Genomic DNA, 14,624 nt, shown 5'->3' with positions numbered 1-14,624 from the left:
TTGTGATCAAATTGCATTTATATCTTATTATTTCGCAATTTTCTGATCCAGACAGTGTATAATGGAGAATATTGACTGTAAGTAATAGCTTACATTATTGAAGAAAAAACCAAATAACTCGACTTGCGCCCAGAATCGAATCATATTGAGTTTACATATTGTAATTTACAATAAATGACTAAAAGCTTATTGACAAAAGATCAGACTGTGATTTCAATTTTTTGGGGATGTCTCCTAAACTAACGTATGAAATCATCTATCAATTCAACTCATGCCATTAAAACCTCATTAAAGTACCACGACTCTAAGATGTAAGAGAACGTGATAGGAAGTGTCGCTCAGTGCGCGATGTGCCGAACAATATTATGCAATAATTACTTATCGCGCACTTCAGTGTTCCGTTTCGGAAATCGGTGGTATGGAAGAGGCATCTGTTTTATTTTATTTACGTTTATTTTACGTGGTTTGTATTTTGCTCGTGACAGTATTTTTTACAAAACTTACATTTTAGACTTTTTTAAGGTAGGCACGTATGGTGTGTTTGTTCGGTTTTGGTAGGAGTCACATCGAAGCCGAACAAAATTTTTATTTGTTTTTGCGTGTTTTGCTCGTGAAATTCCGAAGCAACTTTTTTATTTCAAACTCAAAATCGTTTATTTAAATTAGGCTGATAAATCAGCACTTTTCGAACGTCAAAAACAAAAGACAGCCCCCAAAACGCCCGCCCTCCACCACTTCCTATGTGTTTTTGCTGGGAAGAAGAAGTGGCGCAACAAACTCCCCAGCAATTAGATTAGATAGCAAGATTTTTTTTAAATATTTGTAAGCATAGAAAAATTATCATCATCATATAAGCCAATTGCCGTCCACTGCTGAACATAGGCCATAGAAAAATATTCCCTACCCAATAATTAAGGCTCATACAGCTTATTTAATTTTTTTACAACAGCACATTAATAATTGTATACTGTAAGAATATTGACCAAAAATGTCCTTCTCCACAACAACCCAACTCGCGCACATGTCGATAGACTGAGCATTCCGGCGCGGTTTTAAGACGCGCGGTAATTCCGCCCGAGTGTTTCACACGTAATCATCGGATAAGGTGCCGTTGTGCACGTGTTGCACGTATGCAAAGAGATAGAACCGCAAATGCATTTAGGTAGTGCTATAATAAAATGAAGGTGGTAATGTGGCAAGGGTGCGATTGACTGGTTTAGAAGTAATAACAGTTCCGTGTAATCGTTTTGAGGGCAAGATTTCATTTTTGTACGTAAGATTATTTTATGTAACAGGTGAGTATTCAACGGAAAGTACTACCTATACTGTTGCAAACTAAAACAAAAGTTTGAATAACACAAGTTCACGCATCTGACCTTTATACCAGCCCCTCATTTACTAACTAATAAAACAAACCGTTATGAAAAAAATTTTGCCCTGACCTAAGAGCCGCTCTTGTAATTTGTAAAGCCACACAATAAACTTATCCGGGGAGAACAATATCTAATGCGCGCCCGCCGATGCAGAAGGGTGCACAAAATCATAACACAAAAGAAAAAATACGGTTATTTTACACCAGTGCGGTAGATTATATCTTTTATGTTCAAAATCAACAGGAAGCTTTCAAATGGGGCATGTAACCTACACTTATTATAGATGCTGTTTCGCGAGGGTGCATAAATTTTTTAACCCAAAGGGTTTGTGCAAACAACTTTGCGAAAGTAATTTGGTACTTTTTTTAGTAATTGCACACGATACGGGAATAGATGCAGCAAGAGTGTTCGGCCGTTTGCGGAGTTTCGAAAAGTTTTAATTCAATTTCGACGTGGCAACAAAGTAAACACTCAGTGGACCGTTCTGGGGTTTGAGCTAAGTTCCAAAGTAGATTAGTAACACTAAACTCAACGTAACACGAATAATAAAATAAGCGTTTTGAGTTAGCATTGCTGCAGATGTTTATTTTGCATACTTGCAAAACAATAATAATTTCAAAAAGAGCACAACATTGATCTCTCAATAACTTAAATACTGGGATGAATTTACATTAGTTTACTAAAATTTTAATCGCTTTCTGATCTCGTCACTGGCGTAGTTTCCGTTATCAGGTATATGTTTTAACTTAGCAATATATTCGTCTGGTATACTGCATTCAATAGCGCCATTGATAATACATTTTTTGTATGTGATTGATGGTCTTCTGTCTTCAGGAAGATTTGTCAACGAGTCGAGAATTGGAGGGGTAGTTAAGTGTTGATAAGTCCGACACTTGGCCTTTTTCCCATTGTCAATATGCACGTCCACGGTCTTTGCAAAGTATTGCTTGATCTCGACTCCCTCCTGCCTGAAAAAAAAATGCATAAATAAAGATATCATCTGACCAAAATAAACTCTTTTGCAAAAAAAACGGGCACCTATGCGAAATCTTAGTTTTAAGGACTTTACGTGTATTTCAAAGGGTTTTAATGATTTTAGTATGTTTCTAGCATCAAAAGAGTTAGCCGAGCATGCGTGAGAGTGTATTCTAAATTTGAATTTTGTACAATTGCTATGAAATTGGTTAAACCTTGTTTTGGACTAATTGCTAGCAGAAAGTTCGTCGGTGTTTCGAAAAGTTTTTGAAGTGATTTTCAGAAAAATGATAATGCAGTTTTAATTAATGATTAATGTTCTTTTTTGTTGGATCAAAACATTTTTGAAAAACTATGCGTATTTGATAAAATTTTCACCTGCTCTAAATGGGATATACTGATGGTTGATGGCAATGTTAAGAGTTTCGGTATTTTAGTGTAAAGCGTTCTATTGTTTAGATATTGTACCCACGTGTTTTAAAATATCGCTTTTTCATAAATAAACACTATTTAGAAGAGTATCAGTACTTTGAGCTGCGACAAAACCAATTTAAAGTAAGCAGTGCCGATCACAACTCGTCTCCTATCAGACTTTGACATTTTTAAAAGTCTTGAAATTCTACAAAATACAGAAAATAGCACAAAAACTGTGAGCACGAGGTCTTAAGGTCTCGTAATCACTGATTTTAAACAACCTCGTCTCTTGGGAAACTCCGTAGACCTCTGAAGATCTATGAGTCTGAGCGTTCAAATAGCGTGTTTTCATCCCACGGACATTTTATTAAATAAACTTGCCTACAATGTGATTTTCTGGCATCTACAGCACTTTCTTGCTTAAATCATAACAATAATTGGCTATCTGCTCATTTCTTAAGAACCATACGTTTGGCCAATAATTTTGAATTCTTGACACCCTTTCAGCTAAATCGTCGTTTAGTAACCCGATACCTATGGAGTTATCGAGAGCTTCAACGCGGCAATAATTTGACTTTTTAGATAGCTTTAACCCTCCTCATCATTTTTCATGTGGTTAATTTTAACATTTATCACAAAATTTGGTATTTTCAAATGTCCAAGTCCGATAGGAGACGAGTTGTAATCGGCACTGCTTACTTTAAATTGGTTTTGTCGCAGCCATAGGTACTGATACTCTTCTAAATTGTGTTTATTTATGAAAAAGCGATATTTTAAAACACGTGGGTACAATATCTAAACAATAGAACGCTTTACACTTAAATACCGAAACTCTTAACATTGCCATCAACCATCAGTATAGCCCATTTAGAGCAGGTGAAAATTTTATCAAATACGCATAGTTTTTCAAAAATGTTTTATTCTAACAAAAAAGTACATTAATCATTAATTAAAACTGCATTATTATTTTTCTAAAAATCACTTCAAAAACTTTTCAAAACACCGACGAACTTTCTGCTAGCAATTAGTCCAAAACAAGGTTTAACCAATTTCTTAGCAATTGTACAAAATTCAAATTTAGAATACACTCTCACGCATCCTCGGCTAACTGTTTTGATGCTAGAAACATACTACAATCATCAAAACCCTTTGAAATACACGTAAAGTCCTTAAAACTAAGATTTCGCATAGGTGCCCGTTTTTTTTGCAAAAGAGTGTAGTAGGTAAGATAAACAAGGTGCACAATTTTACTAACTTATCTAATGTAACAAGAGCATCGCTCTGCATTCTCCAAACTGCTCCCCAAACATGTTCCTTGTCATTTGGCACTATGGTAGCCACTGCACCTCCCCATAACTTTACGTACGGTCCCGGAACGAAGTCTAGTTTGTATTTCTGAAAAAAATGTAAGATTTAGTTTTAGGGAATAAATGTCAATAGCCACTACTGGTCAGTCAATAGTGGTTATAAAACTTAAATGCGTTTGCCTGGATTTTTAACAAAAAGGAGGAGCATGCTGTCTACGCGTATGGTACATGTGGTATGTATGCGGTCTACGCGTATGGTACGTATGGTATTATGTGGACATCATCGTTATCATCTCAGCCTTAGGACGTCTACTGCTGAACATAGGTCTTCCCTTAGATCTCCACAAATATCGATATTATGTGGTACTTCTTTTAAATACAAAATGATATCAGTTTATTCCTTACGTCAAGACGTCCAACTCCTAAAAATACAGCAGAGGGGTTATTTATATGTATTCTCCTTTTTAACAAATTACTGCCATAAGCGAAATAAAGAAAGTAGTCTTTAGAGGCATGGAGCATCATACAGCAAAGGGCAAAATTTAATAATTTCACAACGTAAGCAATAACTAAAATTTGGATTAATGACATTTTTACCGTCACTGTGACAGAATTGTAAAAAGAACTTTGTGATCACCTCTCACCAAAGCAAATTGAAAGAGTTTTTATTACACGGCTATGCTTCCTTTTTACATTGATTTTTTCAATTATATTTAGCTCCTATGATGATGATGAAGAAAGCTTGTTTAAGACCAGACAACCAGAGCGAACAGACAAATCCCACAAAGAAGATTTGTAATCTTACACAAATACTCTCTAATATTTAGTTTCAGATACAAACTTACGTAAACACTATCTGATGTTAAAGCCTGAACTAATTCTGAATGAAATCTAAATACGTCTAAAGCTGATTTTCCCGCTCGTAAGCTACAATATTTTTGTTTACACAAGACAGTGGTGTTTGCATTCATATCAACTTGGGAATTGTTATTAAAAGCTCTAAGAGATTTGTAAATATAACTTCAGTTATATTGAGATTCGCTCGTCATTGTATTGGCATTGGTACATCGAAATACAAATAGGACTTGTAATTACGATAAATTGCCAAACAATAGGCATTACATAGATTATTATGTGGGACGTGGGTGCTATCTTTAAACTACAAAATAGAAAGGCCAAGATTTTTTTTTCAAATATGTACAGTCAACTTCAGGTCAGTGGTAACAGTTTTATAGGAAAATCGTACTTATTACTATTGAGTTAAGGTGCATGACAGTTACCACTGATGTGCAGTCTACCGTACTAAATTTTATTATTAGGTACATATTTTACGTAAAGTTTTTCGTACATACACTGTAGGTATTTAAGAGCAAAAGGTATAGAATATGATATGGCCCAACGCACAAATACGCAATACAACGACTGCATAATACGTATTTTACTCACAATAAAATCGACAAATTACCAAAATCCCCACTAACATCATTAACCAAATTACATACACCACATATCATACCATTTCCATTCCTATCTCATGAACTTGCCCGTGACACATCCGCCATCGCCACATGTTTGGTATTAGTGATATATCGCGTTCAAATCCAACGATCACAATATACAATGTCATGGATTATTAAGGGATCTTCATGGCTTAGACTTGCTTGGTGGTCCCATACCCTAATATTTTTTGCCATGGCCTACCCATGATATGACATACGGTCGAGTGCATTTGAGGACATCTGCTAAAAATTTTATTGGCCTCAAATAGACAAGTTAGATGAGATGTTTTTGACCAAATGTTGGTCTGATGTTGTTGTTAGTTGAAGTGGTGGGTTAGATAGTGTGGGAATTAAAAAGGGAATTAAGTTTTAGTTGATGGGTTTCAAAATAGTGATTAGTTTTATATAAAAACTATATATTATGTTTAGTGTAAAATCTATTATGCTTATCATAGTATATCTCATGGTACTTAAATGCATGCTGCATTGCACGAAGAAATGCAAATTACATGTTACGGAAGTCATTCATACATCAACAATCAGAAACCTGGCGAACAATCAGATCCACCGTTACCCAATTCTCCATATAATTAATGATTAAACGAACTTACCTGTGAGTGAAGTTCTATCATAATTATGTGAGGTGTTTCGTTCGAAGAGATTAGATTAAAACACATGTAGTCACACACACAATGTCGCCACTATGCACTCAGTTTAAAGAAAAAAATAATAAAAAAATAAAATATTGTGGGTAGACTGCACTTCCCTATAGAATATTCCGTTCGGTTCGTCATTTAGTTTAGAGATAAGACAATATGCTATCGATTTCACAATTTTGAGGGTAAATTTAGGGAGGGCGGGACTCTAATCTCTTCGAACGAAACACCTCACATAATTATGATAGAACTTCACTCACAGGTAAGTTCGTTTAATCATTAATTATGCTTCAGTGTTTCGTTCTCGAGATTAGATTAAAACACATGTAGATATTGAGAGAAAGAAGAAATTGTGAAATGGATAGGAAGACAGGTGAATCCATAATTTTATTGGAAGAACCAAAAAACCGATTCATTGTCTAATCTTTTTATTAACAATGAAGGGTACACAATTAACAACGATTTATTCATATCGCAACTTAATATCGTTTTAAAGATAGATTATTTAATTATACAATCAAAAAATAGGGAATAATTTATGAATTATCCTCAATTAGGATACTCCTAGCAAATGTTTCTCTGGGAGCATTTGAAACTGATCTATTATAAAATTTTCCAAAAGTTGAAGATGTGCCAGACCATCCGGCAGTTTTCCTTATTAAATCTAAATTGACGCCCATAATATGAGCTCGGGAAGTACTGGCGTGCCTGGTACTATGAGCGGAAAAAATGGAAACGTCAATTCCACAGGTCTCTAAAGTACTCTTTATCCACCTACTTAATGTTTGAGCACCAACTTTACCATGTGGTTTTTTGGTGCTAATAAAGAGAAAGGTATGATTATGACGTAATTGTTCAGTTACATGTAAGTAATCAATTAGTAACTTAGCAGGACATACTTCGGGTCTTTCCCTAAAGTATGGTAGGACAAGCATTGGCTGTTTTGATTTAACACTGGATGTTTTTATTAAATCAGGAATTTTAATATGAATTTCATTGGATGAATAACTAATATTCTCGATTTTAATTTTTGATAGGGTTTGAACTCTGTGAGCTGTAACAAGTGCCAATATAGTAATCAATTTCCTTGTAATTTTATCTAAAGGTAAATTATCGTTAGGCACCCAGCTAGCCAATGCTTCTATAACTAATGAGGTATCCCAGGTCGAATCGTATTTGGGTAAGGGTGGCCGAAGTCTAAATAACCCTTTGAAGAATCTCTTTACCCGATCATCTTCACTGATTTGATGACCAATGATTAAAGATAAAGCCGATCTGCAACTGTTCAGAGTACCATATTGAGCACCGGATTGAAAAGCTCAGTAAAAAATAAATAATTTTTGGGATAGAGGCCTCATAAATATTAACATTGTTGGCTTTACAAAATAAATGCCATTTCTTCAAACAAGTGTCATATTGTTTGATGGAATTTTCCGATAGTGATGCCAACATGATGTGAACAGATGCAGGAGGAATACTTCTTCTCAGTAGAGATTCCCGCACAAGACTCCGGCAACCAGGGTAATCTGCTGGTGTATCTGACGGTTGCTGGAATGAGAAATTATCAATCCTTGAGAAGCATGAAATGTCAAAGGTTGGCTCTCTAGGAGCTTATTAAATAAGGGATACCACGGCTGTGATGGCCACGCAGGGACGACTAGTATTCCTCTAGCTTTATCACTAATGATCTTTCTCAATGTTTTGAGAATGATTGAGAATGGGGGAAAACCGTAAAATACCATTTAGACCAACATAAAGAAAATGCGTTAATGCTATATGCGTCAGGGTCTTTGTGCCATGACACGTGATTAGGGCATTTTTTATTTATACGGCTGGCAAACATATCTATATTAGGCTGACCAAAGCATTCTACAATTTTTTGAAAGGCACTGTCTGCTAGTTCCCATTCAATGTCGGGGTGGACTCGTCGCGATTCAGCATCGGCAATGCTGTTCTCAACTGATGGGATATATAAAGCAGAAATGAACAGATTACGAGCCTCACACCATTGCCATATTTCTTTGGTAAGTTTGGTTAAATGCGGAAACTGCACGCCTCCCATGCGATTAATATATGAAATCGCTGTAGTATTGTCAATTCGTAGAATGATTTGACAACCGAATAATTTTTTAGCAAAAATTTTAAGCCCAATGAATGCAGCCATTAATTCTAAATAATTAATATGTTCATTTCTTTCTTCCTGGCTCCAACTACCGCTTGCCGTTTCTCCCGCACAGGCTACACCCCATCCCGTAGTTGAGGCGTCAGACTGAATTTCTAATTTATGTTCATCAAATTTAATTTTACAGACGGAGTTATCGATAGAATTTATCCACCAATTGAAATCTGGACCTAAAGAAGGTGATACAGTCATGAACTTCTCATAATTATTATCGCCTTCTAGACTTAGAAATTTACATCTCTCAAACTCCTTGGTATATAGCCAGCCATATTCAATGGCTGGACAAGCAGATGTTAAAAGACCTACTAAACGAGCAAAATCTCTAATTTTACATCTTTTGATGTTTTTAAATCTTAGTAATTCATTTTTTATCTTCTAACGTTTTTCAGGAGGTAAACAGATTTCCATTGTGTTTGAATTTATAACAAATCCTAAAAATCTACAGGTGTTACTTGGAATCATACAACTTTTTGATTCGTTAATAATAAAGCCCAAAGAACAAAGTAATTGTTTTGTAGTAGTCACATTATCATAACAATCGTTATACGAATGTGATATAAGACATAGATCGTCTAAATATATTGTTGACAAATAACCAGCACAACGCAGTAATTTGACAACTGGTTTCATAATTTTAGTAAAAACATACGGCGCAGTATTGAGACCAAACGGTAAAACATTGAATTCGTATAAGTTGTCTTTCCATTGAAACCTTAAATACTTTTTAGAATTGTCGTGAATTTTTATTAAAAAATATGCGTCTTTAAGATCAATTGTTGACATAAAACAATCTTTCGATATAAGCTTTATAATTGTTCGAAGATCTTCTAATTTAAAATGTTTTGTATTAATAAATTTGTTAAAAATTTTTAAATTTAGAATAAGACGTGTTTTTCCGTTTGGTTTCGGTACTAAAAATATGCTTCAAATAAATTGGCCGGTACTAGGTTGACATTTTGAAACGGCCCCTATAGATAATAAATTATCTATGGCTTGATCAAATTCACGTACTTCTGCATGTGAATAACTTCTAGATGGTGGTATATTATATTGATAAGGAGTTTGTGCAAATGGAATTTCATAACCTTTTATCCATGACAGCACTGTTTGGTCAGATGTAATTTGTGACCATTGATTAAAAAAGTGACATAGCCTACCGGCAAAATTTACCGTAGTATCTACTGGCGGCTGCGGCTGCTGCTCGGACGCGACCCTCTGGACGAGTGCGCGTGCTGTTGCTTCGTTGAAGGTGCAGACTCCTTCGCTATCCGAGGCCCCGTCGGTCTGCGGTTCGGGGCTGGAGCCTTCCAGTTTAAATTCCTGGTAGAAGGCGGAGGTCTCGGTTTGCTCGAAGGTTTGGGTAACGGAACAGACTTCAGCTCAGCCCCTGACCTATTTATTGCCTTGGCAGTTTTTAATGTGTCGGCTAGCTCTTGTCCAAAAAGAAGATTGTCAATTTTGGTCAGTTGCATCTGATCTTTTAATTCTTTCTTCAAGACAGCAAGAATGAAGTTACGTCTAGTGATAGAATCATTATGTTGGCAGTCGCACAAAATGCGCCCTGCGTCCACGAGTAATTTTAGTATATTAGGATCTTTTGTTTCTTTTGATAAAAGAATAGTAATAGCTTCACTTAGACATGCGATAGCACTGCCTAACTGTTTCTGTTTCGCCTGCATAGCTTTGTCCCGCTTCACTATGACGTCCGTGACAGCAGCTTTAATCTCAGGATTAAGATACGGTGCGTCAATCAGCTTACAGTTAGCTGGAGGTAAGTGAGATTCTAAAAGCTCCTTGCGGAGTTCTTTCGTCAAACCAGAAGTGGCTATGTGTTCATAACGAGTGGCTAGGTCCTTCTGGATATCCTTACCAAAACTCGTAGTGGTTAACGGATCTGTTCCTAATATTTGCAGGACAGTTTCATCTAAATCCGGTTGATGATCCTCAATCTCAATATTCCGGCTTCAACAGCCGTCGATTGGGAGGAGGTTCTTGTGTAACCTCAGGTATATTTGATGCGCTGGTTGATGGTACCGGCTCATCTAGATCTACTACTGGATATGCAGGATTCTCCAAATCCATAAATTTGTCATCTGTAATCAGATTTTATAACTTGCTATAATTATCATTCCCGTAAGGAAAACTAATTAGGTAGCTTATTTGTAGTGCAAAAAATAACGCACTAAATAAGTAGATAGTAATGGAAGGAACTTCCGATTATCATAATTAATTAACGGTAGGTAGGTAAGTACCTGAACAGGTAATGTTTTATTCGTCATGAGAGGTACTTGGACGAAAAAACACAAAACGTGGGTAAGATGAACTCGTAGACGTTACATCGTGAACCCAATTTAAGTAAGAAACATAGTTTGATAAAATATGTAACTACAATTAGGTAAATACCTAAACAGGTAACCAATTTAATGTGTATGTACACAAGTACGGATACAGCGGGTAAGATGAACTCTAAACGTTGCATCGTGAACCCGAGTTTAAAACGGATAAGTTGCAACTCATACGTTGTAACGTTTATCCATGTAAAATTTGCAGAATAAACCTTACCTTGTGGTTCTGACGACGACTGCTCGGAACTGGACGAAGATCTGCGGCATCCTTTTAATAACTTCTTTTCTAGCTTCTTAATTTTCTTTCTTATATAACTTATTGAATCACCACGCTTTCTTTTCGGCATTTTGAACACAAAAAACCTAAAACTGCCGATAAAAATAACACTGACACGATTAATAATGCAAAGTGGCGGAGCACTGAAATGTGAATGACGAACCGAACGGAATATTCTATAGGGAAGTGCAGTCTACCCACAATATTTTATTTTTTTATTATTTTTTTCTTTAAACTGAGTGCATAGTGGCGACATTGTGTGTGTGACTACATGTGTTTTAATCTAATCTCGAGAACGAAACACTGAAGCATAATATTACGTGAAACCTACTAACCCACAAGTTTGAAATACATATTGTTCCAGATTGTATGTCATATCTTCATACTTAGTTACATACTTTACATCTGTAAAACTGTTATAATATAATTATAAACTTTCAAGTAGGTACTAAGTTATTAAAAATATTGGCACGTGCCTACATAATTATTATTTCTATACCACACATTCGCAAATCCAATGCACAGATTTTTTATAAGCGCCCAAACTCTCACCCTTCATCTCGGCTAATACTAGACTCATGTTCATTCATGATTTAGGGTCCTATTGTGTTAACAGTGAAATTAGTATCGAAAGGTGTGACATAACCCTGAATGCTTATTCATACGCACGTAATAGAACCGGTTCATACCGCTTCATACATGTTATGATTTTATGGGGCCCACCAAACCCCTCAAGTGGGCTTTTTTAAATGGCACGGGTAAATGACAAGGGTGGTATTATTCCGTAATACAACATGTGGCCCACGGTTTTATTATTTATCAAGTAGCCAAATTAAAATGATAATAGACGCTCGTGGAAACCGTATATTCCCAAAGGAGTAAGAAATGGGTCTCTTATCAACAACTTAAATAAAAACGATTGTACGAACCCAGACGTAATTCGGAAAACCTCAAAACATAAATAGGCTGAAAAAACCGGGTTACAAATATACGTAGTCTACCTACCTAATGTGTATGGCTTAAATAAAAATACTCTCTCCTTGGAAATACAGAATATCTATTTAATGTTGTATTTGGAGTAGACGACAATATTTTAGGCCTAAATTCATGATTCCTAAAAGTAGATGTTATTTTAGTTTCGTATTATTATTGGATATTTCTTGTTCATTTTCTATGCCGTAAAAGTAACATTGAAGAGTAAAACTGGTACTTTCAATGATGAGCCCATAAAAGTGTACATTGTTAATAGTTCTTCATTATCAAGCACCTGATTTCTATTCAAATGTATTCACAGAGAACGCATAAAAACAGAAAACACGAATAAAACCAATGTCCTGCACTGCTTAGATAATTTTATGGCCATATTAATATGCAACATGTCTACGAATTGCTCAGTTAAACGCCAGTTAACGTACACTTCACAACACTTGGCTTAACGAGAGTTTTGCATGGATAATTTGTTTAAACGGAGTTTACCAGTTTAATCGTAGGTCAAGTAGGGACCGGCCACCTAAGCGCTTTCTTAATTACACCTAAAATTATACAGCTCGTCCGGAGATTTGGTTCTGTCCATGTTAAGTGAGTTAAGCCATTATGCTTTTAAAAAGTAGGGACATATTATTTAGTAATATTTTTTGTGTCAAACTTTTAGAAAATATTATCTAATGCTTCTCATATAAAATAAATGTTAAAGAAACACATAAACTTAATAGAGTGAAAATTAGTCTTATTGATTCATTTCATTTTACAAAAATTTTATATATATTTTTTTTAATGTGGCCTGTGTTATTTTCATTTCTTTTCAATTTGCAAAAAACTTATTCTTAAACCAAGTAGATACTATTTGAATTCATTTTTCATAAAATAACAATTGTCGCACCGTGTCCAGAAACCTTTCTGACAATATCGGACCGACCACTCGACCTTTGTCAGCCGACCGCTTCTAAGCGCTTAATGAAAATCGGCTTGCCCGTTTTCTGCATATAGAGAGGCAATTTACTCAAATGGTCGCATGCCTTCGAACTAATGCGAAATATCGCTACGGTCAACTGATTTACTATCTTGAACTTTATCTTTATAGAAATAAGGACGCCAAAAAGTTAAGTCTCTCAGATCGATGATTCGATACTTAATGTTTATGCAGATACTGAAGAGTATTTAGGTTATATCTTCAGCTGAATTTAACTCGGTAAACATTGTCTGTGTTTGTACAATGACATGTTTGTTCAGATGAAAGACTTTATTGACCACCCATACTTTGAGTACTGCTATCATATCATATCACATGCAAAATTCACGTAGTCTCCATTGTTATTTACGCGATTTATGCTATTTGTGCTAGCCACAGCATAATTCCTCGAATAAGGGAAAGTTTGGAAGTTCTCAAAAAACAAAAAAAGAACTAATAAATATTTTCATTGCAGAACTAAAGTAACAAAACCAAACAGCTTCATATCATTTCAAGCTACCATACTGGTACTCGTTAAAACGCCAAAAGTTTACGCTTAGGTTATTCTCGTACACAATTTGGGCCGAATAGAGAGCCTTTTTATTTTTACCTTTTAAATTCAGAATTTCCAGCCAAGCCTTCAAAGCCTGATGCTAGTAACCATACAGTGATGAAATTATAACATCGACATTGATGAAGTTTTCAGAAGTTTAAAACTATGTCGTTTTCAAACTAAATTCGAAATATTCTAGGTTCACACATTACGCTTTAATTTTAAACAGTGTTAAATATGTTAGTCTAGAAAGTTTGAGCTTAAATTTTAATGTGGATTTAGTTTAAATAGAGTTCTGCTTGCGAGACCTTGTGAAGTATTGTTTGAGTTTCAGTCGCACGGAAGAATGAGATGTAACTATAAAATGCAGAAATTCTCTACCTTCTGTTAGCAAATAAAATAGCGATGAATTTATGCCAATTTAATAAAGAAACGTAATTCAAAATTCCTACGTAAACAGACAATTATAATAAAAGTTTTAACTAACTTATGAGACGTTAATATAAAATATCTGTTTATTATATTTTCATATCAAAACGATTTTTAACTTATAAAGCAAGAATAAATAATGCAAACTAAACATCGATTCAACAATATCAATAGATGAAGCACAAACTTACCATAAATAACTCTAAAGTTGTTAAGTTTTACGACATTTAAATGTCATTCTGATCATTCAGTAGCTAGACAGCATGAAATATCGTAAAAATACTAAAATTATCATAAAAGTTATTCTCTGTCACAATGAATTTAAATTCCAATTTTATATTATTGCGTCAATCTCTTGAAATATAATTCGATATTCATATGTTAATTAATATAAACAGACAGCCGACAATATCGCCTATATTTATTTTACTTCATTTAAATAAAAAATGTCTTTGTTTTGCAGTTCCATATTTAATAACTGCTGTGTTATTCAACAACTGTCAATGTCAATAACAATTTAGCATCGATCTTTGTTTCGATAAAAATTGAAATATGATCAAATTATACTAAAATCAAATGATAAAATATTAGAACTGGATAATATATAAACATATTTTTTAGAACGTCTGGGTTTTAAATGGAATATTTTTAGTATTGTAAAAAACA

At 34.8% G+C, this 14,624-nt stretch overlaps 2 protein-coding genes across 2 annotated transcripts in view; both read right to left on the bottom strand.

Moving 5' to 3' along the window:
• Positions 1-1,930: 1,930 nt before the first annotated feature.
• LOC110370302 (gamma-glutamylcyclotransferase) overlaps positions 1,931-14,624 on the bottom strand; it is an 84,702-nt gene continuing 72,008 nt past the window's right edge. Inside the window, exons 3-4 of the mRNA XM_064035613.1 lie at positions 4,018-4,157; positions 1,931-2,341 (exon numbers count right to left, since the gene is read on the bottom strand). Of these exons, the coding sequence (XP_063891683.1) occupies positions 2,053-2,341; positions 4,018-4,157 (429 nt within the window). The 3' untranslated portion in view covers positions 1,931-2,052. The remainder of the gene's footprint in view (positions 2,342-4,017; positions 4,158-14,624) is intronic.
• LOC135117044 (uncharacterized) lies at positions 7,557-10,354 on the bottom strand. The gene is made up of 2 exons (XM_064035390.1): positions 9,564-10,354; positions 7,557-7,772 (listed from the first exon to the last, which is right to left on the bottom strand). The coding sequence occupies exon 1, from the start codon at positions 10,083-10,085 to the stop codon at positions 9,585-9,587; it is 501 nt and encodes a 166-aa protein (XP_063891460.1). The 5' UTR covers positions 10,086-10,354; the 3' UTR covers positions 7,557-7,772; positions 9,564-9,584.

The sequence above is a fragment of the Helicoverpa armigera genome, chromosome 7 (genome assembly GCF_030705265.1).
Source record: "Helicoverpa armigera isolate CAAS_96S chromosome 7, ASM3070526v1, whole genome shotgun sequence".
Taxonomy (NCBI): domain Eukaryota; kingdom Metazoa; phylum Arthropoda; class Insecta; order Lepidoptera; family Noctuidae; genus Helicoverpa; species Helicoverpa armigera.
Note: the sequence above shows the minus strand (reverse complement) of the source record. Positions and strands in the feature narration are given on the sequence as shown.

Coding starts and splice junctions, on each gene's coding strand:
- LOC135117044 (XM_064035390.1), bottom strand. CDS start 10,085: ATGCAGGCGAAACAGAAACAGTTAGGCAGTGCTATCGCATGTCTAAGT.